The following is a 14,694-nucleotide window of genomic DNA, read 5'->3' as shown; positions in this document are numbered from 1 at the left end:
AATATGTCAAGATTGCATAGAGTTTAACAGAAACAGTTCTTAAGTGTATCCAATCACTTTTTTTCTCCTCTCACCAGTCCACCTTGAATTAGCAATATAGTACAGTGGTTAAGAGTGTAGATCCTTGCTGGCAAGGATGTGGAGAAACTGGAACCCTGGTACATTGCTGGTAGGAATGTAAAGGTGTAGCCACTGTGGAAAACAGTATGGCGGTTCCTCAAGCATTAAACATAGAATTACCATATTATCCAGCAATTCCAGAAGGATCTGGAAAGACATTCACCTAACCATAACTAGCTACATAGCAGGAGAAAGGGAAGTTTGGAAATTTAAGGAAATGTCTCAATTTTTATTAGATTAATGTTGTTCTCTATTATTTCAATTTTCTTTAAAAAGTATGTATTACTTTATTATGAAAAAACTTAAATCAGTCAATGGTTTTTAATTGTATATTTGGATTTCTATCATATGTGCAAACCCAGGAGAAGCCCTACGAACTAGATTAACTAGAGGAAGAGATTTTTACATTGAGAATCATTTGAACATATTAACAAAAGAACTTGGAGAATCTTCTATTTTTCATTATAAGAATATAAACCTCCCTAAGATGATTTGGTAAAAGTCTGTTCTCTCTATTACCCCCTTTTCTTCCTGGAATCGATTACCTCCACCTGAGATCCTTGTCAATCACAGTGAGATGAAGAGACAGTTTTATATATATATATTTTCAGAATGTTTCTCTGCCACACACCCACTGTGTGATCTTGGGTAAGCTGCTTACCTTGAGTACGCCTTAGTTTCCTCATCAATAAAATGAGTGTAACTCCTACATCCAGAGCTGTGCTATGGATCTGAGCAGATATATGTATAAAACACCAAAGACTCCATGCCTGGCATGTGATAGGAATGCACTAAGATGTAGGTACTTGTTATCTGTAATCCTATCATTCTCAGTAGCACTCAGGGAAATCATTTTCAGGACTCTACCATTTCATAAGGTTAAAAAAAAAATCCCCTGTTATTATGCTGTCTAATAAATTCCAGATAAAAGCAGTAGAAAGGGATACTTTCAGACATGGCAGAACGTAATATAAAGGCTAGAGCACTGTTTAACTCTCAGTGCGGGAATACCTCCACTTTCCACAAACGTGACGACGGCGCTCCGGGACTGCTCGTCGTACGCCACGCAGTCCACTTCTCCGCCTCCGTTGCGGGACTTACAAAAACTCAGTTCTAGCTTGTCTCTCATCTGACTTTCAGGCAGTTCATCAGGAATGTCAGTAACGTGGATCTTCATTTTAGACACTTCTACGTGAACCTGGGAAATCGTTTCACGTTCAGAAATATGGATGAGAAAAGTGTCCGTGTTTAACGGAATTCTGAAACGCTTTAATCACCGTGTTACCTGGAATCTGACTCCTGAGTTTAATGGAACCGGGCTGGCCATCACCTTCACATTTACATCCTGTATCTGCACATGATGGTGCCCCATTCTGATCACATTTTGGGCAACTGCAAAATAATTTGGGAAGTATTAATTTCCAATATTTCAATACATTTTTACATGTTTCGTTTAACAACAAATAATCCTGAATATTTAAAATTTTCTTTAATTTTAAGGGATCTAATTTTTATATTTTTCTTAGGATTTCTAAGTGATGATTGTCTTGCCACCATAGTAGGATATATTAATGTCAAAATACATCAGCAGGGGGCTTCCCTGGTGGCGCAGTGGTTGAGAATCTGCCTGCCAATGCAGGGGACACGGGCTCGAGCCCTGGTCTGGGAAGATCCCACATGCCGCGGAGCAACTAGGCCCGTGAGCCACAATTACTGAGCCTGCGCGTCTGGAGCCTGTGCTCCGCAACAAGAGAGGCCGCGATAGTGAGAGGCCCGCGCACCGCGATGAAGAGTGGCCCCCACTTGCCGCAACTAGAGAAAGCCCTCGCACAGAAACGAAGACCCAACACAGCCATAAATAAATACATAAATAAAAAAATTAAAAAAAAAAAATACATCAGCAAAAAATTACAATGTAGAAATTCTCATCAAGTTCTAGGTTCATCTCTTAAGAGACTGAGCCTGATGATCCTTCAGAAATTCATGTATTACTTCAGAACAGCCACACACCCTTCCTTTCCACTGTTGACAGAATTATCAGAGAATTCCCTTAGTACATTAAAGCTCAGCCAGAAATTTCTTCCATGTTGAGTAAGCTGGGAAAACTTTTTAGGTCAGTGTCATTCTGACAATTAATCTTATTTATCATTTGTCACTCCTTAATATGTTACAAGCAACAAAGAAATAAATATTTGTTCTTGTCTCTGTCTTTCCCCAGGATTACATATTAAAGACCACAGAGACTTGAATACCAAAGGGTGAGTCTTTTTTTTTTTTTTTTGGTCATATTTAATGAAGAATTCTACTTTCCTTAAAATGCTCTTGAGATCATTCATTAAAAAGTCGATAGTCTTGATATACTGATCACAAAACTATCTAGTCTAATTTAGCCATGCAAATGGGAAAGGCTTAGTAATATAATTATGCCAAAAATCATTAGCAATCCAATAGCAACTACATGACAGTTTAAAATGAATGTGCGGGGGATTCCCTAGTGGCCCAGTGGTTAGGACTCGGTGCTCTCAGTGCTGTGGGCCTGGGTTTCAATCCCTAGTCGGGGAACTAAGACGTGGCCAAAAATAAATAAATAAATAAGAATAATAAAAAACCAAAATAAAATGCATGTGGGTATGTGTTTATTTTTAATTGTGTGACATAAGAGTTTATAACCCTTCAGTTGTTGATATTTGGAGCTGCTTACTCTAATGTCATAAAGACTAGAGACAAATTAGTCCCGGTCTTATAAACCTCACATGTGTTTATAACAACCAGATAGCACACCACAGCTGGAGGAAGAGAGAAACAGGGCTAGAAAACAGGGCGTTGTCATGTGGGAGTTCAGACTCATTGTACCATGATATGGCTCTATAACTTGAATTACAGCTTTGTTGTTGTTGTTATTGACAACAGGCAACAAATAATAGAGATTATCAACTGTAAGTAATACTTAGATGATGACCTTTCCCTCCCAATCCCCACCCCTCCCCCACACCCCAAACCTCCAACATCTGGTGATCTGACACAGCTGAGAGGGCCTACTTGTGTTTCAACTTCTGTGACTCTGTCAAAAGCCAACTCCTGTTTAATTGTGTAGAAACCCAAAGTTGTCCAGAAGAGCAGGACCTCAGAGCCATGCCAAGCGTGGAAGCAGTGATGCAGCTGTTTCTGAAGAAAATCCTGTTCCCAGCATCCCCAGGTAATTCCTATGCAGAATCCTTGCTTCCCAAATCCTCACTTCTATCCTTCAGTTATATCCCAATTACCACTGCCAACTGCCAACTGCCAACAGGGCTCTTGGCCTCCCCCTTCACCCTCAGCTGCAGGGGCGGACCCAGGGTGGACAAAGCGTATGTGCATATAGTGACCTGCCAGAATGTCTTTCTATTTATTTTCAGGCTATAGTAACAAACCAGGCGTCAAGGAGACATGAGTTATAATCATAGATTCCCAGAATCTGAACACTGGAAGGACTTGTGAAGACCATCTGACCCCACCCATAACTTAATCTAACTTGGAAAATATGAGAACAAAAAGCCCAGATGGTGGCCTGCTCAGAGGAATGTTGGTCCAGTAGAAAGTACAAGGGTGGGCTTCCCTGGTGGCGCAGTGGCTGAGAATCTGCCTGCTAATGCAGGGGACACGGGTTTGAGCCCTGGTCTGGGAAGATCCCACATGCCGCGGAGCAACTAGGCCCGTGAGCCACAATTACTGAGCCTGCGCGTCTGGAGCCTGTGCTCCACAACAAGAGAGGCCACGATAGTGAGAGGCCCGTGCACCGCGATGAAGAGTGGCTCCCGCTCGCCGCAACTAGAGAAAGCCCTTGCACAGAAACGAAGACCCAACACAGCCAAAAATAAATATAAAAATAAATAAATAAATAAAAGATTACTATTAAAAAAAAAAAAAAAGAAAGTACAAGGGTACTTGAGGTTTGGCTCTCAGCTCTGCAATTTATCACCTGTACGGACCTTGAGCAAGTTCCTTATCTTAGGTAAGCTTCTGTTTCTCTAGCTGAAAAATTCCTAACATGTAGCAATAATGACAGCTAACATTTATTAAGTGTTTATAACGTATCAGACACTGTGCTAAGTATTTTTCAACATTTCTCATTTAATACTCAAAGCAACCCCCTGAGGTAGGTACTGCCACAAAACCTGTCATAAAAAAATTGAGATTTATAAAGAACCCAACCAAATTACATTTCTAGAAAGGGGCACAGCTGGCACTCAAAGCCAGATTCTCCTCATTAAGGTGCCCCCAGATCTCAAGAGGGTCCCACACCACGGCAGACTTGGCAAACATCAGGTCCCACCCCCAAATCTCTGACTCCAGGGCTCTTGCCATTCACAGGTCTTGTGCACTTAGGTAAATCACTTAAACACCTGCGAATCTGTTTTCTTAGTTACAAAATGTAAATACTAACTCTCTATCTTATTTCTTTCATGGATTCATGTGAGTATACAATGAGATGTCTGTGAGAACTCTCCGAGAATGGTGTAGAGCTTTAAAACCTTGAAACATTATCACTAGTATTATCATTTGCAGGTAGCAGTTGCAGTAGAAAGGCATTGGTATTGGACATCACAACACCTGGGCTTGAGTCCCAGCGTTGTCACGTTCTGAATGAGTGATCATGTTCAAGTCACTCAACGTCTCAGAGTCAGTTTTCTCATCTGTAAAATGGGGATAATCATACCTACCTCAGGGTGTCACTATGAGGATGAGATGAAATGATAAATGTAAAAATTGTAAAGCAATGGCCAAATATCTACAAAAACTCTTTGAAAGTCCCAGTGCTTTCCAAAGGTAACATGGTCAAATTTTTGAACGTGAGTCATACCTTCTTCTTTTTCAAAGGTGATAAGTGCTTGTCCTTTTTGTAGCTCATAAGGGACTTTTGAGCTCACTTGACACGAATAGGAGATATTTGAAAACTGGCTGTCACTCTCAGGATTCTCTACAGCTGTGAACTTTATCTTTGTTTCGGGAATATCCTCGTTAATCTAATTCAAACAGAAATGTTTGATTAAAATCAAGACAAGAAATAACTTAAGTCCTTCCAATGATAATGTGATTTGATCATCCAATAATTCACTCTCCACTGACTTCAGAGCCCACGGAATACTGAGCGTGGTCTTATTTAATATCTTTAGTAATTGCTTCTTCCCAGGGAAGTACTCAGTAATGTAGTCAGATGCTGATCCTTTAATATTATTTCACAGATGAAATTGTAAATATATAATCTCTCACTTTTTCTAAGTGTTTAAACTGGTCAATATTGTGTGGTGTTTGAGTCTAAAGCCTACATCATTCCTGTAGAAAAATACCCTTTAAACAACTGTGCCAATAATAGGCTATCTCACAAAGAAATCACTGCACAGTATATTTACCCTCACTGCAAAGAGGTATGAAATAGAGTCAGGTGTATACTATGGTTATTTTGATGGCAAACTCAGATAACTTCATCCAAAAAGAAAGACTCCTGAATTCAATGACTTAAAATTTATCAAATTTAAATTCCCCCTTCCTCAACACCTGCCCATCAACTTTTTAACCATTACCACAACTTAGGTTTATAAAAATGTGAAGGGACACTACCAGCAAGATCTGTAATCTGGAGGATAAAGTTAAGGGGTTATACTTAGCTGCTTAAAATCACTGGGATGAACAGTCAGTACAACCACACATAAATGCACAAATGAATCGAGTGTTTGCATTTCTATTTCCCATGGTTATTTTACATGTTGCAAGAAAAGGTGTTATCGCAAAGAGATTAGAAATATCAAGTGAGTCATTTGATCTAATCTGACATTTATTCTACATGTAACTTTGGTAGATTACCATAACTTTGGTCTGATTACCATAACTCTGATTTCAAAATGATCTGCAGTGTCTTGAGAAAAGGCAGAGTGTTTCCCAATAATGTAGAAACATCCAGTATACCCTGAGAAGTCAAGAGCTTTCCGGAGTGAGAGTGAGAATGCCTGCTTCTAGTCCTGAGTACACCGCGGCAGGGAGCAATTCACTTATGCTCTCTAGACCCCAGTTTCAGTCCTCTGTGAAGTGAATCAACTGAGCTGGCTGGGTTCCCAAGGCCCTTTGAGTTGTAGGACTAAATGATTCTGGCTCCAGCCTGAGAAGTATCCAGAATCTTAACAGAGACTTCTCTAAATCTCACAAACACCGGAAACTTCACTTCCTGATATTCAACATCCTATCCCCCATTTCAGAAACAAAAAGTGACAATGTTTTAAGCATTTAAATTGTTTGAAGTATTTTTTTTAACAACCTGGGTTGTTATGAAGAAAAAAGGAGTGAAAGCTATGTCTAACTCAAACACAGGAGAAATTAAGAAAGAATTTAAATGGTGAAGATACTCACCCAATTTTTTTTTAACTGTGAAACTCACTTAAATTACTTGGATGAGGAGAACAATAAAAGAACTTGTTGAGAAGACCAAGAATTTGATCCAAAAGTGATTGATAATGACCATCATTTTGGGGTAGTTTTGGATTAACATATACATGAATATTAAAACATGTATTAGCATAAGTGTGCAGCAAGATGAAATTCTACAGTGATCACACACCTGTGACCAGCACCCAGATTAATAATCAGAACAAGACCAACACCCCAGAAGTCCTCTTGGGTACCCTTCCAGTTCCTACCTGCCTCTAAGAGTAACCACCATACTAACTTCTAACATCGTGCTTTCGTGCTCTATTTCAATGGAAGCATATGGTGTGCCCTCTTTCTCCTTTTCTGGCTCAGTACTGTGTTTATGAAATTCATCGATGTTATTGTATACAGTTGTAGCCTGTTCATTCTCATTGTTGTGTAGTAGTGCATTGTGTGAATACACCCTAATTTATTAATTCATCCTACTGCTCTCAGTTTGGGGCTGTTGCAAACAGTGGTGCCAGGGATGACCATAATGTTTTAGAAATGAATTCTGTACCGATAAATTGCTTTTCCTGAAAAATGGGGTCTGTGAAAAATGAGATACATAAAATAATTAAAGAAGTACCTGGGAGTTCCTGGTTGTCGCTTGCAACTCAGCTTCAAGCTTTTGGATCTCCTCCTTTAACTGAGTATTTTCCTTTTCAATTTCACTAATTAATTTCTAAAAATAAAAAGGAAATAAAATAACACCCAAAATTTAAACAGTCCTGACCTCATTTTTCTTTTCTTTTCTTAATATTTATTTATTTTGGCTGCACAAGGTCTTAGTTGCGGCACGCGGGATCTTTGTTGCAGCATGTGGGATCTTTAGTTGCGGCATGTGGGTTTCTTAGTTGTGGCATGTGGACTTCTTAGTTGTGCATGCATGTGGGAGCTAGTTCCCCGACCAGGGATGGAACCCGGGTCCCCTGCATTGGGAGCGTGGAGTCTTACCCACTAGACCACCAGGGAAGTCCCAGGCCCGACCTCATTTTTCTAATTAATTAAAGAAGCAAAATTTCTCTCACTTTGAACAAGGCAAAGAAAGACATTAGACAGTCTCAGAATAAATATGATCACGTGAATAATACCTTTGTCAAATGTTTTACATCATCACCTGTCGACTTTCTTACCACTACCAAGGATTATTATCTCCATTATACAAAAAAGGAAACCACCTTTCACACTAAACCAAAGTCACAGAAATGTTTATAGTAGAGCAAGGATTGATACCCCTATCTTCTGGATCTTAGTTCAGTGCTCTGTCAATTCCTTCCTAACTATTTGTGACTCCAATATGACTTTTAAGTTGCACCATAACTGTGGACATATGTTACTCTGGGGCAATTAAAAAAATTTTTTTTTCTGTGATTCCCACAGTATAGCTGCCTTGACATGCCAGACATATGGCCTTGAGTAAGTGGTTTAACTACCTGAGCCTCCATTCCCTCTTAGGTCTAATTGGATAATTGCTAACGAAGCTCTTAACTTCTAGGTGCAAATCAAAGAAATGAGAGAGGAAGTGAAAAAGCAGCTAACATTGTAAGCTGTGTAAGAGAAAGAAAAGAAATACGATTCTTCTTGTCAGTCTTGAATAATAGAGGTAAAAAAACCCTGAAAACCCTAATATTCTTCCACATTCAATATAATGTTGGACAAAGACATATGAAACATGCCTCACTGCAAAACTAATAGATGTAAGTTAATCTTTAATAGTACTCAGTAATTTTTCCTTTTTACCTGGTTTTGTTCATCTTTCATAAATTCTTCAGCTGGCCCATACTCCTTAAGAACTTGTTTTTTGTTATCTTCATCAGTTGCCATGGTTCCCTAATTATTATAAAAAATAAATACTTTAAAATTAGTACAAACACACAAACTCAAGAAGAAAAAATAACTTTTACCCTCTTACGGAAGAAACATCTCTTCTTTGCTATATGTTTTTTCCTATCACCGAAGTCTTTATTATCATGTGGATTATATCCAAAGTCTCTATTTCAAATAACTTTCACATCTATAAACATATAAAAAGGTTCTAAAAATCCTTTGCTTTTCAACACCATAAGAGAAAATAATAGGTATTAACATTCCTTTGTAGTTCTCATTTCAATCATAATATGATGCTCCATTTTAAAAGACTATTATTTTGGTTTTCTAGACTTTTTCAAAGGTTTTTATTTAAATATTTAATTCTCCCTATTATACTCCCCAAATGGAATGGAGTAAAAAGACCTCCAAACACCGTTCCTCTATGCATACAGGGGTTTTCACAAACCCTCCCCTGAGTTCATACACTTGGACAGGAAAAAAACTTCATCTTTATTTCTAATAACCTCTGATTGAAACTTAGCATTCTCTTCAAATATGAATATAGGCAACAAGCCACATAGTATTTGCAGCCCCTGTGACAAAAGTCACCAAGACGGTACAGATATTTTCATAAAATATTTTGACTCTTCCAGATATCCTGAATCATTGCTTGTGTTTAACCCTGCTTCAAAATTATGATAGTTATTAAACTCACGACTAGGTCTTGTAATAAACTGTAGTATATTGATATATATTACTATATTAAATATTTGCTTTTTAAATAACCTGATAATCATATTTCAATATAATTTGTTTCCTTTATAATTCTATATATTTTGTTTTATACAACTTAAAAACTTTTTTATTTTGAGAAAGGCCCACAAGCTTTTTCAGACTGGCACCAAAAAAGTTAAGAAACCTTGCCTGCATATTAATTTACTAAGATGGAGTTGTCCCAGATCAAATGACACAAGGATTATCACAACAGTTTTTATTGTTTTAGAAGCACATTAAATAATGTGTCTGTTAACACAATCTTCCAAGATTTCAAGTGGCTAAATTCTCACTATTCCTATAGAAGAAACAGAAAAGATATGTATTCTTCTTTAAAAATAAAATAGAAGACTAGCAAAAAATTAGTCATGGCTTAGTTTACTCAGTGTGAACACAGGCAGTGTCCAAAAAAAGGGGTCATATGGTAGTTCTACTTTTAACTTTGTGAGGATCCTCCATACTGTTCTCCATAGCAGCTGCACCAATTTACATTCCCACCAACAGTGCACAGGGGTTCCCTTTTCTCCACACCCTCTCCAGTATTTGTTACCTCTTGTCTTTTTCATGATGCCCATTCTAATAAATGTGAAGTGGTATCTCACTGGGGTTTTATTTTTTTTGTTCTCCTTTTTTTTTTTTTTAAACATCTCTCATTGGGGTTTTAATTTACATTTCACTAGTGATTAGTGATGTTGAGCACTTTTTCATGTACCTGTTGGCCTTTTGTATATCTTCTTTGGAGAAATGTCTATTTAAGTCCTTTGCCCATTTTTTAATTGAGTTATTTGTTTTTTTGGTATTGAGTTTTATGAGTTCTTTATATATTTTGGATATTAAAGCCTTATCAGATATATGGTTTGGAAATGTTTTTTTCTATTCCATAGGTTGTCTTTTCACTTTGTTTATGGTTTCTTTTGCTGCACAGAAGCTTTTTAGTTTGATATGATCCAGCAATTTCATCTCTGGGAATATATCCAAAGGAAAAGAAAACACTAACTTGAAAAGATATCTGTACCCCCTGATCATTGCAGCGTTATTTACAATAGCCATGACATGGAAAGAACCTAAGTGTCCATCAATGGATGAATGAATGGATAAAGAAATTGTGGTATATATATTGTGGTATATACAATGTGATATTATTCAGCCATAAAAAATGAAGAAATTTTACCATTTGCAACAACATGGATGGACCTTGAAGGCATTATGCTAAGTGAAATCAGGCAGACAGAAAAAGACAAATACTGTATGATCTCACATGTGGAATCTTAAAAAAAAACAAAAAATAACTCATAGAAAAAAAGATCAGATTTGTGGTTACCAGAGGCAGAGGGTAGAGGGAGGGGGAATTGGAGGGAGGTGGTCAAAGGTACAAACTTCCAGTTATAAGATAAATAAGTAGTAGGGAGGTAATGTGCAACATGATGACTATAGCTAACACTGCTATGATATATAGGGAAGTTGTTGAGAATAAATCCTAAGAGTTCTCATCACAAGGAGAATTTTTTTTTCTTTTTTTCCGTCTTTTCTTTTTATTGTACCTATATGATAAGATGGAGGTTAGCTGAACCTATTATGGTAATCATTTCATAATATGTGTGAGTCAAACCATCATGCTGCAAACTTGTACAGTGGCGTATGTCAATTATTTCTCAATAAAACTAGAAAAAAAGAAGGGGTCATCTAGCACCCAGACCTTGGTTTCCAATCTATTCTCCAATAAAAGGAACTACGGTTCCTTTGAGCAATGGCTGATTCTACCTTTGGGGCAGGAAATATACAAGATGAGCCTGGAGCTCCCAGTGGGCAAAGGTACATAAACACAATTTATCAAGTAAGTAAATATATGGAGGATAACAGGAGTCAGGTTTTTCATTGTCAGAGAACGTGATTATAAATATGCAAAGGGAGAAAAATAGAATGAGTGCTATGAATTGGAACTAGAGATATCAGCATAATCTCATGATTTCTGATAGATTGATAGAGAAGTACAGAAATTTAAATAGAGATATAAGTGTGTGAATGTGTGATATTCCCCAGTTCTGTCTGCTAAAAGGGCCTGGAAACAAAGACAATAGCAGTGGGCACATCTAGCACCCAGAATTTAGTTTCTAGTACCATTCTCAGCTACTAGGAACCAAGGCTATTCAGAGAAATGGCTGCTTCTAGAAGTGGGACAGGAAAAGTACAAGACAAGCATCTTATGATGCCAGAAAGCAAGAAATGCTCAAAGAATGATGAGGATATGTCACAAGAACATAGAGTCCACCTTGATGAGGCTCTCACTGGACAAATCTGGGAATCAATTAAGCACGGAAATAAATAATGACAGTAATAATTAAATCCACTGAGCAAAACAGAGAACTATGAGTCGGTAAACATAGCTAGCTAGCTAGGTAGATAGATAGACAGATAACTTGATATTCTTGTGAGGAAAGGACCATTTAATTAGTTTCAAAATACTTACTCACAAGTACTGCAAACCAAAATCCAGTGCAGTCTCAATCATTTAGGTGTTCTGAGCACTTACCAGTCCTGGCATTGACAAGCCCTTGAAGGAGATCAACAACTTCAATGGGGATAAATATCAGTTTGCCCTTTTGCATTGAACATGTCAAGCTGACCTACAAGAATATAAGCACTGTAAGGGCTATGATTTTTGTTTTGTTCTCTAAAGTATGCTCTAGTTCATCCAGAACGCTACCCTAACAGTACCCAAAAGAGTGCCAGGGATATAGTCTATACTCAAGAAATGATTGCTTTTTTTGTTTGTTTTTTTGGGGGTTTTTTTGTTGTTTTTTTATATTATTATTTATTTTATTATTATTATTTTTTGGGGCTGTGTCAGGTCTTCGTTTCTGTGCGAGGGCTTTCTCTAGTTGCGGCAAGCGGGGGCCACTCTTCATCGTGGTGCGCGGGCCTCTCACTATCGTGGCGTCTCTTGTTGCGGAGCACAGGCTCCAGACGCGCAGGCTCAGTAGTTGTGGCTCACGGGCCTAGTTGCTCCGTGGCATGTGGGATCTTCCCAGACCAGGGCTCGAACCCGTGTCCCCTGCATTAGCAGGCAGGTTCTCAACCACTGTGCCACCAGGGAAGCCCATGATTGTTTTTAATTGAGTTAAAATTTCCTTACACTGAACAAACTGTTATTGCACTTCATATAAGTGGAATCATTTGGTATGTACCTTTTCATATGTGCTAGAGTTTTAAGCTCAACATGTTTTGGAGTTTTGTCCATGTTATTGCATGTATTAGTAGTTTGTTCCTTTTTATTGCTGAGTAGTATTCCATGCATGGATAGCCTACAAGTTGTTTATCCATTCTCTCGTGGGTGGCTATTTGGTTATTTCTGGTTTGGGGCTATTATGAATAAAGCTTCTCAAAACAAAACAAACAAAAGAAATACTTCTCCACAAAACACTAATTTCAAAGGGGAAAAGAATAACTTTACAGTGAAGAAGCCAGGCAGACAACACCATAATGAAGTAATCAAAGTAAATAATGAGATACATCAAAATCATCTGACATATGATAGGCACACCAAGAACACAGCATGACTCCTATGATATTCCTGCCAAAGATGCATGAGCCGAATCTAAACATGAGGAAACATGAGATAAACTGGCCTGTTCTCTTCAAAAGTGTCAAGTTCATGAAAGCCAAGGAAAGACTGAGAAACTGTCCCAGGCAGGAGATTAAAGAGACATCACAACTAAACACAATGCATAATTCTGAACTGGGTCCTTTTGTTATAGGATATTATACGGACAACTGGCAAAATTCAAATTAGATCCAAGGATTAGATGGCATAATGTATCAATTTTAATTTTTCTGATTTTAATCACTGTATTGTAGTTACATAGAGAACACCTTTTTTGTAGGAAATAAATACTCAAGAATTCCAGGGTAATTGGTCATGAAACCTACTCTCCAATAACTCAGGAAAAAGACAATTTTTACTTGCAGATTTTCTGTAAGTTTGAGGAGTTTAAAAATAAAAAAGGTATATATAAGTAGCTCTTTATTGTGTTAACAACTGCAGAGTCCTTATAACGGTATTCATCTCAGGTCTTACACAATCTAACCCCAACTAGTCTTATTTAGACAACTCCTGGACCAAGTCCCTTAACCACACTGAACACTCTAAGGGTTTCTCTTCTCCCTCCTGTCCCTCAATGTCACATCCTTCCTCCCCTTCCAACCTTAACCTCTACCTAATGAAACCCTACTGTTCAACATCCATCCCAAATTCCCCTCCAAGTTCTTGAAGCCTTGTCTGATTCCCCCAAATGATTTTACTTCTCCCACTATTATCTCTTTTGGGGAGCTTTATTTGTGTACCTGTGTCATTTTCCATGACTAGATGGTCATGACCTTCTAGGCCAGGGACCACGTCCATTCTTCCTTGTATCCATTCAGAGCACAATACACATTCACACACTGAAAACACTCAATATTTATAGAATTGTGCAGTATCTTGACTGAGGTATCTATTCAGCTCAGGACATCCCAGGCATGTGAAGTTCTCTTATTACATTTCCAGAAAGCAGAAACTGCAACATTATTTAACTGTTTTTTTAGTCTATATTTTTAATATAGACTAAGAATAATAATAAAGGCTTGTAATAAAGGCTCTCAATAATATATTTAACTCATATGAATGGTCTACTACATAATATTCCCAGGACTTCTTACAGCATATCTAGTATCTGGATACTTTCCTCCTTTGCATAAATGGGATGTACAGTAATAGCTTTCCTTTTATACAGTCAAATGGTAGGCAGAATAATGGTCCCCTTAAAGATGCCCACATGCTAACCCCCAGAATCTGTGAATATGTTAGGTTACACTGCAAAGGAGAATTAAAGTTGTAGAATGAATTAAGGTTGCTAATCAGCTGACTTTAAAATATAAAGATCTTGGACTTCCTTGGTGGTGCAGTGGTTAAGAATCTGCCTGCCAATGCAGGGGAACCGGGTTCGATACCTGGTCCGGGAGGATCCCACATGCCGTGGAGCAACTAAGCCTGTGCGCCACAACTATTGAGCCAGTGTCCTGCAACTACTGAGCCTATGTGCTGCAACTACTGAAGCCTGCGTGCCTAGAGCCCGTGCTCCGCAAAGAGTAGCTCTTGCTCACCACAACTAGAGAAAGCCTGCGTGCAGCGACGAAGACCCAACACAGCCAAAAATATATATACATATATATAAATACAAAGATCTTCCTGGATTATTGGTGGGGAAATAATGTAATCACCAGGGTCTTTCTTCAAAATGAAAGAGGAAGGCAGAAGAGTAGAATCAGAGTGAGATGTGACAACAGAAGAATAGTCAGAGAAATGCAACATTGCTGGCTTTGAGGATGGAGAAAGGGCACCATTGAGCCAAAGAAGGTGAGCAGTCTACAGAAGCTGGAAAAGACGAGAAAACAGGTTCACCACATTAGCCTCGGGAAAGGAAGGCAGCCCTGAAGACACCTTGATTTTAGCCCAGTGATGCCCAGTTGGACTTCTAACCTGCAGAATTTTAAGATAATAAACTTGTGGCTTCT

General features: G+C 38.2%; 1 protein-coding gene and 1 long non-coding RNA gene across 2 annotated transcripts in view; one reads left to right on the top strand and one right to left on the bottom strand.

Annotated features, from left to right (window-relative positions):
• LOC309630482 overlaps positions 1 to 14,694 on the top strand; it is a 532,185-nt gene that overhangs the window by 482,874 nt on the left and 34,617 nt on the right. The gene's annotated exons all lie outside the window — the stretch shown is intronic.
• NMI (N-myc and STAT interactor) overlaps positions 1 to 14,694 on the bottom strand; it is a 39,471-nt gene that overhangs the window by 1,816 nt on the left and 22,961 nt on the right. The window contains exons 3-7 of the mRNA XM_082395778.1: positions 8,302 to 8,391; positions 7,148 to 7,243; positions 4,961 to 5,123; positions 1,406 to 1,512; positions 1,132 to 1,318 (exon numbers count right to left, since the gene is read on the bottom strand). Of these exons, the coding sequence (XP_082251904.1) occupies positions 1,132 to 1,318; positions 1,406 to 1,512; positions 4,961 to 5,123; positions 7,148 to 7,243; positions 8,302 to 8,391 (643 nt within the window). The remainder of the gene's footprint in view (positions 1 to 1,131; positions 1,319 to 1,405; positions 1,513 to 4,960; positions 5,124 to 7,147; positions 7,244 to 8,301; positions 8,392 to 14,694) is intronic.

This window comes from Balaenoptera borealis, assembly GCF_965194805.1.
Source record: "Balaenoptera borealis genome assembly, chromosome: 6".
Taxonomy (NCBI): domain Eukaryota; kingdom Metazoa; phylum Chordata; class Mammalia; order Artiodactyla; family Balaenopteridae; genus Balaenoptera; species Balaenoptera borealis.
The sequence above is the reverse complement of the archived record's forward strand: the minus strand, read 5'-3'. Positions and strand labels throughout refer to the sequence as shown.